Genomic DNA, 11,179 nt, shown 5'->3' on the forward strand with positions numbered 1-11,179 from the left:
CGGGGCCTTCTCGGTAGCCCTAACCCACCAGCATCAATAATGCACTCCTGTCGTAATGTCGTAAAGTCTATGACCTGACCTACATGCATTCTGTATTGAGTAGAGATAGTATCAATACAATTTCTTCAATGCATTTAAAACCCTGTTGGGATTTGTTTTCTTGTTTTCTTTCTTTCTTTGTTGTTTTTGTAACCGTATAAAGTAGAGTACAACAGCAGAACAGGAGAGACCCGAGGCGGCCGCCGAGCGGAGAGTCAGGTGAACTGAACTTCAAGTAAGAAGTTATGAGCTGAAGTCTATCTGGGTCAGATATAAACCAAGTTTAGGTGCAGTTTATTTTCGTTATGCTGACTTTTTACAGTCAGAGAAAATATTACACCTTTCATATTGAGGTGAAAAGGAACAGTTTGTCCCGGACTTCAGCTACAATGGAAAAAGACACAAAGCTGGAGTTATTCTGTCTTTGCTGCACAGCTGCCTTCTTCTCCTCTCATTCTCCCCCCTCTCTCTCCTGTTGCTACTTCAGTCATGAAACTGATCAGTGATCAGCTGATTGGCTTTTCGCTCTTGTTTGTTTATCACCCACTTTGCGCCAGAAAGAGGAAACCAGCAGAGGGTTGATATGAATGAGTTGAAGTTATGAACTGTTTCTGAGAGACAAATAACACCAGGATCCTTTTCTAAGCAGCTGACAGCTGGTAACTGTGCAGAGGCGGGTCTAGCAAAGGGGGGCAGGTAGGGCATTAACAGGGAGAGGGGGGCACAAAGAAATACTTTTCTTTCTTATTCTCATTTAAACTGTCTCACTTTTATGAAATAATTATCTGAATCTTACGACCAAAGTTTTAATCTGATGTCAAACGTATAGAAATCATACATATACCAACAAGACTGTGCATCACTGTCACAGCAGCGTTTGTTTTCATTCAAAGGCTTCATGGCTTTTCCTATAATACCTGGGGGGCCGGTCTCTAGTCAAAATGCCCGGGCCCATTTTTTGTCCCAGTCCAGCCCTGGTACTTCCTGTTTACTGTTGGGTTGTAGTTAGCGCTGGTTAGCTCCAGTAGCTAGCTAATTCTCAATTGGAAACAAACAAAAAAAACTTAATAAACGAAAAAAAATGTGGACTCTTTTGAAAGAGTCTTAATAAAATCAATAAACACACATTATAAACAGCTTTACTACTTTACACGAGTTCATCTTACTCTACAATAGGTTGGAAGAGGTTAAGATTTATTTATATCACTTACTATGTTTTTTGAAACATAGTAAGTAAACATCCCTGTTGTCTCAAAAATGAGAGAAGAAGCGTCTCCTTTGTCTCAGTCAACCTAAAAACAAACACACCCTGGCTGGACAGATCTCCCGTTAGGCCTGCTGTGGTTTATCTTATCAGGGTTACATACACTGTGTCCTCAAACATGACCTACCACGGATCAAGAGTCTGTATGAAAGAAAAGTCTAGATCTCACATCCTGACAGCCTGACAGTGCAGGGATGGGTGAGAGAAGTGGATAGCATCAGACCAATCACATCACTTCCTTTCCTCACACGCAGACATTAATAATTAAAATCTAGTACACAAACACATCTCCATCCTTTCTCTGCTCCAGACTTTATAGACTGGGCTGAGGCAAACAGCAGTAACTGAGATGTCTGATCAGAGCTACCCAATTTTGCTCTGTGAAAAGGTGGGATGATTAAAAGCCAGAGTACACAGCACTTCATACCAAGCAGGTGAGTATGGCAGCCTTGGTGAGCAACAAAGACACAGTTAAACAGCCGTTCAAAGAAAGCAGCCCATCCCAGCGCCGGGCCAACAAAAGCAACGCAAAGAAAGGCAACAGAACTCATAGATCCATGCACATGGTGCACTCAAACAGGCAGAACCAAAGAGTGAGAGGGAAAATAATTTTGCAGATGCTGCCTAAAAACGGCTCTCAGTTAACGTGTAACTGCGAAGTATATGGAACAAAATGTCATCTTTCATCTGAATATAATTACATTGAGATGTACCATTTCTGTTGTGACTAAAATCAATATTATGCTGATCTGGAAAACATTTTCAAGACTGCTACTGCACATCCAGATGTTTTCCTCTCATCCAGTCACATTAAAATCTAACTATAGATTGTGTTACTGCAGCTAAATGATATATTGTTAGGTCTTTTCAAGCTGATTACGTGTGAATTGTTAGCAAAAGAATGCACTTATAAAAAGCAAAAAGGAAGCCAATTTGAACCATCTGACCTCAAGCTTGCACACACAGTATCAAACAGACGTTTATGTTGACTACATCTATTTATTTCATTCTAATGTTCGGTTTGAAGATGCTTATGAGAACTTCAAACCTGGATCCGGGCTCCTCCTTGCCACCAGGCTGTAGTGTCCTGTATTCCCGTAATGTACAAATGGTGTGATAACATTTGGTTTTACCTGTTCAGCTCCACCTACACTCTGCACCTTGAAGCTCCGGTTTTACTTCACTATCCTTGTAGATCTACTCTGTAGTCAGAACATTTAGTTCACAGTTTATATCTCAGTAGCGCAGTTTGAGCTTGGTCTGATTTCTTACTGTCCAGAGTGAACTCTAGTACAAAATCGCTGCTGCTGGCCGGGAAGTTGTGCGTCCAGCTGACTTTAGCGTAGTTACTGTTAGGCTCCACCGTCAAATTCCAGATCTCTCGCCCAGAAGCCACTACACAAGGTAGGGTAGGTGGGGGGTGGGGTAGGGGACAAAGGGTTCAAAGTTGGAAGCAAGAGGCAGAGAGGGCACAGTTACAACAACCACACACAGGGCTCTGTTTGGACCCGTGCAGACTGCTAGCCTTGCACAAGTCTTCCTACAACAAAACAGACTCCATGCTTTGCTCAAAATCAAACTAAGAGCATTAAACTATATTCACCCCCCCCCCCCCCACCCAAATATATCTGCATAGTTTTTTTAAGTTCATGAATGAATGAATTGTAATGTTTACTTCTGAGTTAGCGATTACCGTATTTTCACGACCATAAGGCACACTTAAAAGTCTTAGATTTTCTTCAAAAAGTACGGCGCGCCCTATAGCGCAGTGCGCCCTGTGTGATGTAAGGAGGACGTAGTAGAGAACACCATGAGAACGCTAAAGGGTGAAGTGTGGGCGCAACCCTGAAAATGGCAAAGAGACACGCTTATGAAGCACAGTTTAAACTGAAGGCCATCAGCTACGCGGAGGAACATGGAAATCGAGCAGTGGCGAGAGAATTTAAGATTAACGAATCGATGGTTCGCAAATGGAGGAAGCTAGAAAACGAGCTCCGACAGGTCAAGAAGACGCAGCTGAGTTTCCGCGGACATAAGGCGAGGTGGCCCGAGTTGGAGGAAAGACTCGAGCGGTGGATCATCGAGCAAAGAACGAGCGGGAGAAGCGTTTCGACGGTCACCATTCGGCTAAAAGCAGTTTCACTTTCACTTTTTATGAAACGGTGCCATTTTTCCAGCCGGACCAGGACTACGGTAGCGCAGCAACTTCCAGCGGATTATAAGGAAAAGCTGGCCATCTTCCGCTCCTACTGCAGCACACCGGCGACAAAAACATCCAGCCCAGCCACATCACAAACATGGACGAGGTCCCGCTCACTTTTGACATCCCGGTGAGTCACACTGTGGAGAAGAAGGGGACCAGCACGGTAGCGATACGCACAACGGGGTATGAAAAGTCTTCTTTTACTGTTGTGCTTGGCTGCCATGCTAATGGACAGAAACTGCCGCCTATGGTGATTTTTAAGCGAAAGACTTTGCCTAAAGAGAAGTTTCCAGCAGGAATCATCATTAAGGCAAATGAAAAGGGCTGGATGGATGAGGAAATGATGAAAGAGTGGCTGAGGGAGGTGTATGTAAGGAGACCAGGTGGTTTTTTCCACGCGTCACCATCGCTCTTAATCTGTGACTCTATGCGTGCCCATCTCACAGCCGATGTGAAAAAACTAGTGAAACAAAGGAACTGTGAGCTTGCTGTCATTCCGGGAGGCCTGACAAAGGAACTCCAGCCGCTGGACATCGGTGTGAACCGCCCGTTCAAAGTAAGGCTGCGAGCGGCCTGGGAGCGATGGATGACCGATGGAGACCATAGTTTCACCAAGAGTGGAAGGCAGCGCCGGGCGAGTTACGCCACAATTTGCCAATGGATTGTAGATGCTTGGGCTAACATGTCTGCTGGCACTGTTGTTCGAGCTTTCGCAAAAGCTGGCATCATTTCCGAGGAGCCGCACGGCACGGAAAGTGACTCTGACAGTGAAGAAAGTGAACCTGGCATGTTTGATGGAGATTTAGCGCAGCTGTTCAATTCAGACACAGAGGATGAGGACTTCCATGGGTTTGATTGATGATAAAAATGTGAGTACCAAACTTCGTTTTGCTCCTGCTTTATTTTTAAATACGCATACGGTACTTGTATGCGCCCTATGATCCAGTGCGCCTTATGTGTGTGTTAAATACAGTAATGGCACACATAACTGAGACTGCGCCTTTTAGTACAGTGCGTCTTATGGTCGTGAAAATACGGTACTTCAGTCCTAACACTGCCAGTGTCCAAGTACTAATCAAACTACTGAAACTCAAAGCCATCATGTTCTGTGAAATAAACGTTTAGGTTCTCGCTCCTTGACCAGGAAGATATTTGCTGGCTACAACCCAGTATTTTGTAGCAACTCCCCACTTTTTGTGCAGCAGGTACAGCACAGCGTATCGAAGGAAACACTGATGTAGCTTACTGTTCAGGTAGGAGAAGACAGTTCAATTCAAATGGTAGACAGACAGTAAAACTAGAATGGGACAACAGCAAGTACCCAACACATTCTGGTCAATACGCTTGGTGGTGAACAGCATTGGAAGGATGGTAGTGGTTGCCTCAGTAGTAGAAGTGGTGGCAATAGCAGTGGTTGAAGTCGTAGTTGTAGGAGTGGGAGTAGCTGAGGTACTAATGGTTGTAGGAGCAATGGTAGTAGGAGAAGGATAACCAAAAGGAGTAGGAGTAGGAGTGAAACCAGAAGCCACAAAGGAGTCGGTAAGCTCGACTACAAAAGAGGAGGAGAGAGCAGAGGGTTAAAGACAAGGTAGCAGGAACGTCAAACACAACGATGAACAATGACGCACACACACATGCTTACTCGCACACGCATGCATACGCACACGCATGTATATGCATGAGAAGTCAAAGAATCCCTGAGCAGAAACACTCGAGGAATTCCCTGCAAGATCACAGTCCTCATTTGAGAGCATCTCATTCCAAGGATCCATGCACGTTATTCTTCTGTCATCAGGAGGACAGATGTTGTCTCGTAATGTGTTTCGTCCAAAGTGTTAGGCTACGTGGGACCCAGTGTTTATGCTCTTTGATTCAGGGTTTCTAATGATTTCCTGATTTCTAGTTCTTAGGTCTTGTTCCTCCCTATGATCCTCGTGTCTCATCGACTCAGATAAATTAATAATAAATTAGATAAATAATGCTAATATCATTTGTATTTTTTCACTGTAATCATCTTGAACCTGTTGATATTTATTTGTAATATAAATCGCTATTCTAATGAATTGGTATTTATTAGAATGTATATTTATTGTACTCCTCCTTGAATCGCTACCTTATCGTGGTGGAGGGGTTTGTGTGTCCCAGGGATCCCAGGGGCTATGTTGTCTGGGGGCTTTTGCCCCCTGGTAGGGTCTCCCATGGCAAATTGGTCCTGGGTGAGGGACCAGACAAAGAGCGATTCAGAAGACCCTTATGAAAAGAATATCGAGGGAACAGTTTACCCCGCCCGGGATAGGGTTACCGGGGCCCTGCCCTGGAGCCAGGCCCGGGGAGGGTGCCCGAGGGCAAGCGTCTGGTGGCCAGGCCTTAGTCCATGGGGCCCGGCCGGGCACAGCCCAAAGAGGAGACATGGGTCCATCCTCCCGCAGGCCCACCACCCGCAGGAGGCGCCATAGGGGTCGTGTGCATTGTGTGCCGGGTGGCGGCCAGGAGCGGAGGCCCTGGCGGACTGACCCCCGGCTGCCAAGACTGGCAATAGGGAGATGGAATGTCACCTCTCTGGTGGGGAAGGAGCCTGAGTAAGTGCGTGAGGTTGAGAGGTACCGGCTAGATATAGTCGGGCTCACCTCTACGCATGGCTTGGGCTCTGGAACCAGTCTCCTGGAGAGGGGCTGGACTCTGTCTCAGTCTGGAGTTGCCCCTGGTGAGAGGCGGCGGGCTGGGGTGGGTATTCTAATATCCCCTCGGCTTGCTGCCAGTACGTTGGGGTTTTTCCAGGTGGACGAGAGGGTTTGTTCCCTGCGCCTTAGGGTCGGGGAACGGGTCCTGACTGTCATCTGCGCTTATGCGCTGAGTGGCAGTTCAGAGTACCCAGCCTTCTTAGAGTCCCTGGGGGGGGGGGGGGGGGGGGGGGGGGGGTGCTGGAAGGTTCTCCACCTGGAGACTCTGTTGTCCTGCTGGGAGACTTCAATGCTCATGTGGGTAAAGACAGTGAGACCTGCAGGGGCGTGATTGGGAGGAACGGCCTCCCTGATCTGAACCTGAGCGGTGCTTTGTTATTGGACTTCTGTGCTAACCACAGTTTGGCCATAACGAACACCCTGTTCGAACATCAAATCAAATCAAATCACTTTTATTGTCACATCACATGTGCAGGTACATTGGTACAGTACATGTGAGTGAAATTCTTGTGTGCGAGCTTCACAAGCAACAGAGTTGTGCAAAATACAATAATGTAAACAAGCAAAATACAAGAATGGCTACATCTGAAACTAATAAACATAAGAGTGTCCATAAGTGCACGTGGCACCAGGACACTCTAGGCCGAAGATCGATGAACGATTTTGTAATCGTATCAGCAGACCTGCGACCATATGTTCTGGACACTCGGGTAAAGAGAGGGGCTGAGCTGTCAACTGATCACCACCTGGTGGTGAGTTGGATCAGGTGGTGGGAGAGGACGCTGGACAGACCTGGTGCACCTAAACGCGTAGTGAGGGTGTGCTGGGAACGTCTAGCAGAGGCCCCAGTCCGCGAGATCTTCAACGCACACCTCCGGCAGAGCTTCAACAGCATTCCGAGGGAGACTGGGGACATTGAGTCCGAATGGACCATGTTCAGCGTCTCCATTGCCAAAGCTGCTGCATTGAGCTGCGGCTGCAAGGTAATTGGTGCCTGCCGTGGTGGTAATCCCCGAAACAAATGGTGGACACCAGAGGTGAAGGGAGCCACCAGGCTGAAGAAAGAGTCCTATCGGGCTTGGTTAGCCTGTGGGACTCCGGAGGCAGCCGACAGGTATCGACAGGCCAAGCGGAATGCGGCTCGGGCAATGGCTGAAGCAAAAACTCGTGTGTGGGAGGAGTTCGGAGAGGCCATGGAAAAAGACTTTCGGACTGTCTCGAAGAGATTCTGGCAAACCGTCAGGCGTCTCAGGAGGGGAAAGCGGTGCTCTACCTGCACTGTGTATAGTGCTGGCGGAGCGCTGCGGATGTCGACTGAGAAAATTGTCAGGCGGTGGAAGGAATACTTCGAGGACCTCCTTAATCCCACTGACACGTCTTCCGAGGAGGAAGCAGAGTCTGGGGATGAGGGGAATGACCCGCCAATTTCCGGGGGGGAGGTCACTGAGGCAGTTAAACAACTCCTTGGTGGCAGAGCCCCTGGTGTTGATGAGGTCCGCCCCGAGTTCCTGAAGGCTCTGGACGTTGTAGGGCTGTCCTGGTTGACACGCCTCTGCAATGTTGCGTGGAGATCAGGGGTATTATCTGTGGACCGGCAGACCGGGGTGGTGGTCCCATCTTTAAGAAGGGGGACCGGAGGGTGTGTTCCAACTACAGGGGGATCACACTCCTCAGCCTCCCTGGGAAAGTCTATGCCAGGGTGCTGGAAAGGAGAGTTCGTCCGCTAGTCGAACCTTGGATACAGAAGGAACAATGCGGTTTTCGTCCTGGTCGCGGAACACTGGACCAGCTCTTTATCCTCTCCAGGATACTTGAGGGTGCATGGGAGTTTGCCCAACCAGTCTACATGTGTTTTGTGGACTTGGAGAAGGCATTCGACCGTGTCCCTCGGGTTGTCCTGTGGGAGGTGTTGCGGGAGTATGGGGTGTCTGGCCCATTGTTACGGGCCATTCGATCCCTATACAACCGTTGCAAGAGCTTGGTTCGCATTGCCGGCAATAAGTCGGACTCGTTCCCGGTGGGTGATGGGCTCCGCCAGGGCTGCCCTTTGTCACCGGTTCTGTTCATAATTTTTATGGACAGGATTTCTAGGCGCAGCCAAGTGGCGGAGGGCTTTTGCTTTGGTGGCCTCAGAATCTCATCTCTGATTTTTGCAGATGATGTGGTTCTGTTGGCTTCATCGGGTGAGGGCCTCCAGCTCGCACTGGAACAGTTCGCAGCCGAGTGTGAAGCAGCGGGAATGAGGATCAGCACCTCCAAATCTGAGGCCATGGTTCTCAGCCGGAAAAGGATGGAGTGCCCACTCCGGGTCGGGGATGAGTTCCTGCCCCAAGTGGAGGAGTTCAAGTATCTCGGGGTCTTGTTCGCGAGTGATGGGAGAAGGGAGCCGGAGATCGACAGACGGATTGGGGCTGCAGCTGCAGTAATGCAGACGCTGCACCGGTCCGTCGTGGTGAAGAGGGAGCTGAGTGTAAAAGTGAAGCTCTCAATTTACCGGTCGATCTACGTCCCTACCCTCACCTATGGCCACGAGCTGTGGTTAGTGACCGAAAGAACGAGATCGCGGATACAAGCGGCAGAAATGAGCTTCCTCCGAAGGGTGGCTGGCCTCTCCCTTAGAGATAGGGTGAGAAGTTCGGCCATCCGGGAGGGGCTCAGAGTAGAGCCGCTGCTCCTCCACATCGAAAGGAGCCAGCTGAGGTGGTTCGGGCATCTGACAAGGATGCCCCCTGGGCGCCTCCTGGGTGAGGTGTTCCAGGCATGTCCCACCGGGAGGAGGCCCCGGGGCAGACCCAGGACACGCTGGAGAGATTATATCTCTCGGCTGGCCTGGGAACGCCTTGGTGTTCCCCGGATAAGCTGGAGGAGGTGGCTGGGGAGAGGGAGGTCTGGGCCTCTTTACTTAGGCTGCTGCCCCCGTGACCCGGCCCCGGATAAAGCGGATGAAGATGGAGATGGAGATATTTATTGTATATTTTTTGGTACATTTATAAACTTGAAGGTAATTTTATGTCATTTTGTTTTTAACAGAATGAGGCTCAAATGTAAAACTGTTTTACTGATAACTTCTTACACATAAAGACTGATTCCCAGTCTCTTCCTGACGTGAGGATTACACTTTCATAATCTAACACTGGTATTAGACTGACACGCCGTGGTGGCCGTAACCCACAGACTGGGCACTGACTGGGAAATGGAAAGAGCTCAGTCAGTACAGAGCTAAAATATGTCTGCGTTTTAGTCACTACTAACTCTAAATCTACCCATACATGGTTCATTAGACCTGATCAAAGATACATTTTTCACCCATTTGAGGGAAAGTTGGGAAACAGCTTGGATTGCTTTGGGAAAAACTTTTCTTGCAGACACCTCAAAGAGAAACTATCAGCACTGGTGATAGAATTATAACGAGTGGTTTGATTAACTCAAGTATAATTGTTATTTGTTCTGTCATGACATCAGGAAGGCAGTATACGGTTGCACAGTCACTGCATTTACCATCGAACAATAAGGCATGTGTGTGAACTCTCCCCAAGAGGTCCATTGTAGATCACAGAAACATGATTAGACATAATACGTACAAGATGTTTATACTTCTTAAAGTAGGTATTAGCAGAAGGTATAGAACGTTTTCATATAAGCAGTCCAGCAGTTTCACTGATTTCTTCTTCAGCTTTTGACACTTTGGAGACTCCTTGTGGAGATCACACACACCTCAGGTTAATTTCACTTGAAAGAAATCTACTGTACCTTCAACTTGAGATTGTATCCAGCCAGTGAAGGGCCCCACTACTGATGCTCCTACCCAAGCACCAACCCCCCCCCCCAGCAAGCATGCTTTTATCACCGGGATCAAATCCAGGCATGCCCTCAAACAGCCGTTAGTGCAATATCAGAATGTGCAGGAGAGCTCAGTGAGGTGGGCCGGCTCAGCCAAAAGCTTCTAACAACATTACCTGTGATCTCCTGAACATGCTATTCATCCAGAGAAGAACAGCAATGGATGAAGATGACAGAGCAACATGACTTCTGAGGAATAGTCAAGGCAGCAATGCCAACTGCTGATGGTGTTCGTCTGTCCTGCCCAACACACACCTGTCACACACCTCCATCTTCGGATGCACGTATGTGCATCATCCCTTATTTCCCACACCAAAAACAGCAGTGTCATCATGACACTGTATCCAGTGACAGAGAAGTCATTATCTCCAGCACAAGGTGAACTTGTGTTCCACAGCACACAGAAAAATGCAGCGATGCAGTGATGCAGTGAGATTGTATAGTGGAGGCATGCCATCAGGGATTGGATTTAAAGGTCAGCAGATATATACACTGCCCAAAGGAAGACTACAAGAGAGTATGTACTGATCTAGCAGGACATGAGGGAAAAGTCCAGCAGCTGAATGTGTGAATCCCAGACACAATAAGTGGGAAGCGAGCGTATTCAATCCCCGACAGCAGCTTTACTCTCAGAAAACAATGCTGAGATGCAGGAGAGGCAGGCGAGCAGCACGAACAGCAGTTCAGTCAGGAAATCACTTTGTGACGTCTTAAACCTACGTTTTAGATCATCAAAAAGCTTAGTTTCCAATCGCATCCATTTCTAGGATGATGTTTAAGTCTAATTTTCATTAACACTGCTTTGCACCTCACCCTGCAGCAGAACTGATTCTTATCAGGCAATGGAGGTGGACTGCACTGCTGTTAGTGTGTGGATGGATAGGCTGGGGTTGGGGAGAAGGTGACAGACATGCTGCACTTCTTGATCCCCTTTACCTAGATCTGTCGTGTCAGTAAAGTTTTCTGCCAATAAAAACAGAGAATGAAAACATGAGAGTTGTAAGACAGACAGACATGGCAGCAAGAAGGTTGCTTCAGAGGTGCACTTCAAAGTGTCCACGGGTTTGTTTCTACATGTGGTTGAGGTAACATGTTGCTCAATTAATATGATCTCACTGCCACTGGATGCAACACACACGTGAGGGGGTGCAG

The 11,179-nt window shown here is 48.0% G+C and overlaps 1 protein-coding gene across 11 annotated transcripts in view; it reads right to left on the reverse strand.

The window, feature by feature from the left end:
- nfasca (neurofascin homolog (chicken) a) overlaps nucleotides 1-11,179 on the reverse strand; it is a 173,977-nt gene that overhangs the window by 20,427 nt on the left and 142,371 nt on the right. For 6 of the 11 annotated variants that reach the window (XM_085405424.1, XM_085405427.1, XM_085405428.1 and 3 more), the window contains 3 exons: nucleotides 10,964-10,990; nucleotides 4,828-5,055; nucleotides 2,576-2,698 (listed from right to left, as the gene is read on the reverse strand). The exons of 3 other annotated variants lie outside the window; for them this stretch is intronic. In XM_085405424.1, coding sequence (XP_085261550.1) covers nucleotides 2,576-2,698; nucleotides 4,828-5,055; nucleotides 10,964-10,990 — 378 coding nt within the window. The remainder of the gene's footprint in view (nucleotides 1-2,575; nucleotides 2,699-4,827; nucleotides 5,056-10,963; nucleotides 10,991-11,179) is intronic. 2 more of the 11 variants (XM_085405430.1, XM_085405431.1) reach the window with 2 other exon arrangements.

The sequence above is a fragment of the Rhamphochromis longiceps genome, linkage group LG5, assembly GCF_057381845.1.
Source record: "Rhamphochromis longiceps isolate RC_006_pf linkage group LG5, R_longiceps_female_GT1.1, whole genome shotgun sequence".
Classification (NCBI taxonomy): Eukaryota; Metazoa; Chordata; class Actinopteri; order Cichliformes; family Cichlidae; genus Rhamphochromis; species Rhamphochromis longiceps.